The 382-nt window shown below is 70.7% G+C and overlaps 1 protein-coding gene across 1 annotated transcript; it reads right to left on the bottom strand.

The window, feature by feature from the left end:
• Positions 1 to 68: 68 nt before the first annotated feature.
• Positions 69 to 291, bottom strand: ETH_00037815 (uncharacterized protein; the record flags this gene model as incomplete). The annotated part of the gene is made up of 1 exon (XM_013375164.1): positions 69 to 291. A coding segment is annotated over one exon (223 nt), but the record flags the coding sequence as incomplete, so codon positions are not given.
• Between the last annotated feature and the right edge of the window lie 91 nt (positions 292 to 382).

Genomic DNA, 382 nt, shown 5'->3' with positions numbered 1-382 from the left:
CCCACCCTCTCCCCCCCTCGCCCCCACCAGCAGCCCCACAGGCAGCAGGGGGCCCCCCAACACCCCACTGTCTCCTTCTCTGTCTCTAGAAAGAGAAAGAGACACAGAGAGACTGCTGCCGCTCCCCACGGAGGAGTAGTGCGTGTAGAGGCCCCCTGTCTCCCCGGGGGCCCCCCCCGCAGCAGCAGCAGCAGCAGCAGCAGCAGCAGCGGGGGGGGCCCCGTACAGGCCCTGCAGAGAAGCAAGAGACTGCACTCTCACTGCACAGTCTCCTCCTTTGGAGACAAACATCCGGGACAGGGGGCTCTCCGCGCGGCTGCTGTTCGAGAGCCCCTCCAGGGGCCCCGGGGGGCCCCCAGGGGCCCCCGGGGGCCCCCCGGGG

The sequence above is a fragment of the Eimeria tenella genome, genomic scaffold, assembly GCF_000499545.2.
Source record: "Eimeria tenella Houghton genomic scaffold, Eth_scaff2579, whole genome shotgun sequence".
NCBI classification, from domain to species: domain Eukaryota; phylum Apicomplexa; class Conoidasida; order Eucoccidiorida; family Eimeriidae; genus Eimeria; species Eimeria tenella.
The sequence above is the reverse complement of the archived record's forward strand: the minus strand, read 5'-3'. Positions and strand labels throughout refer to the sequence as shown.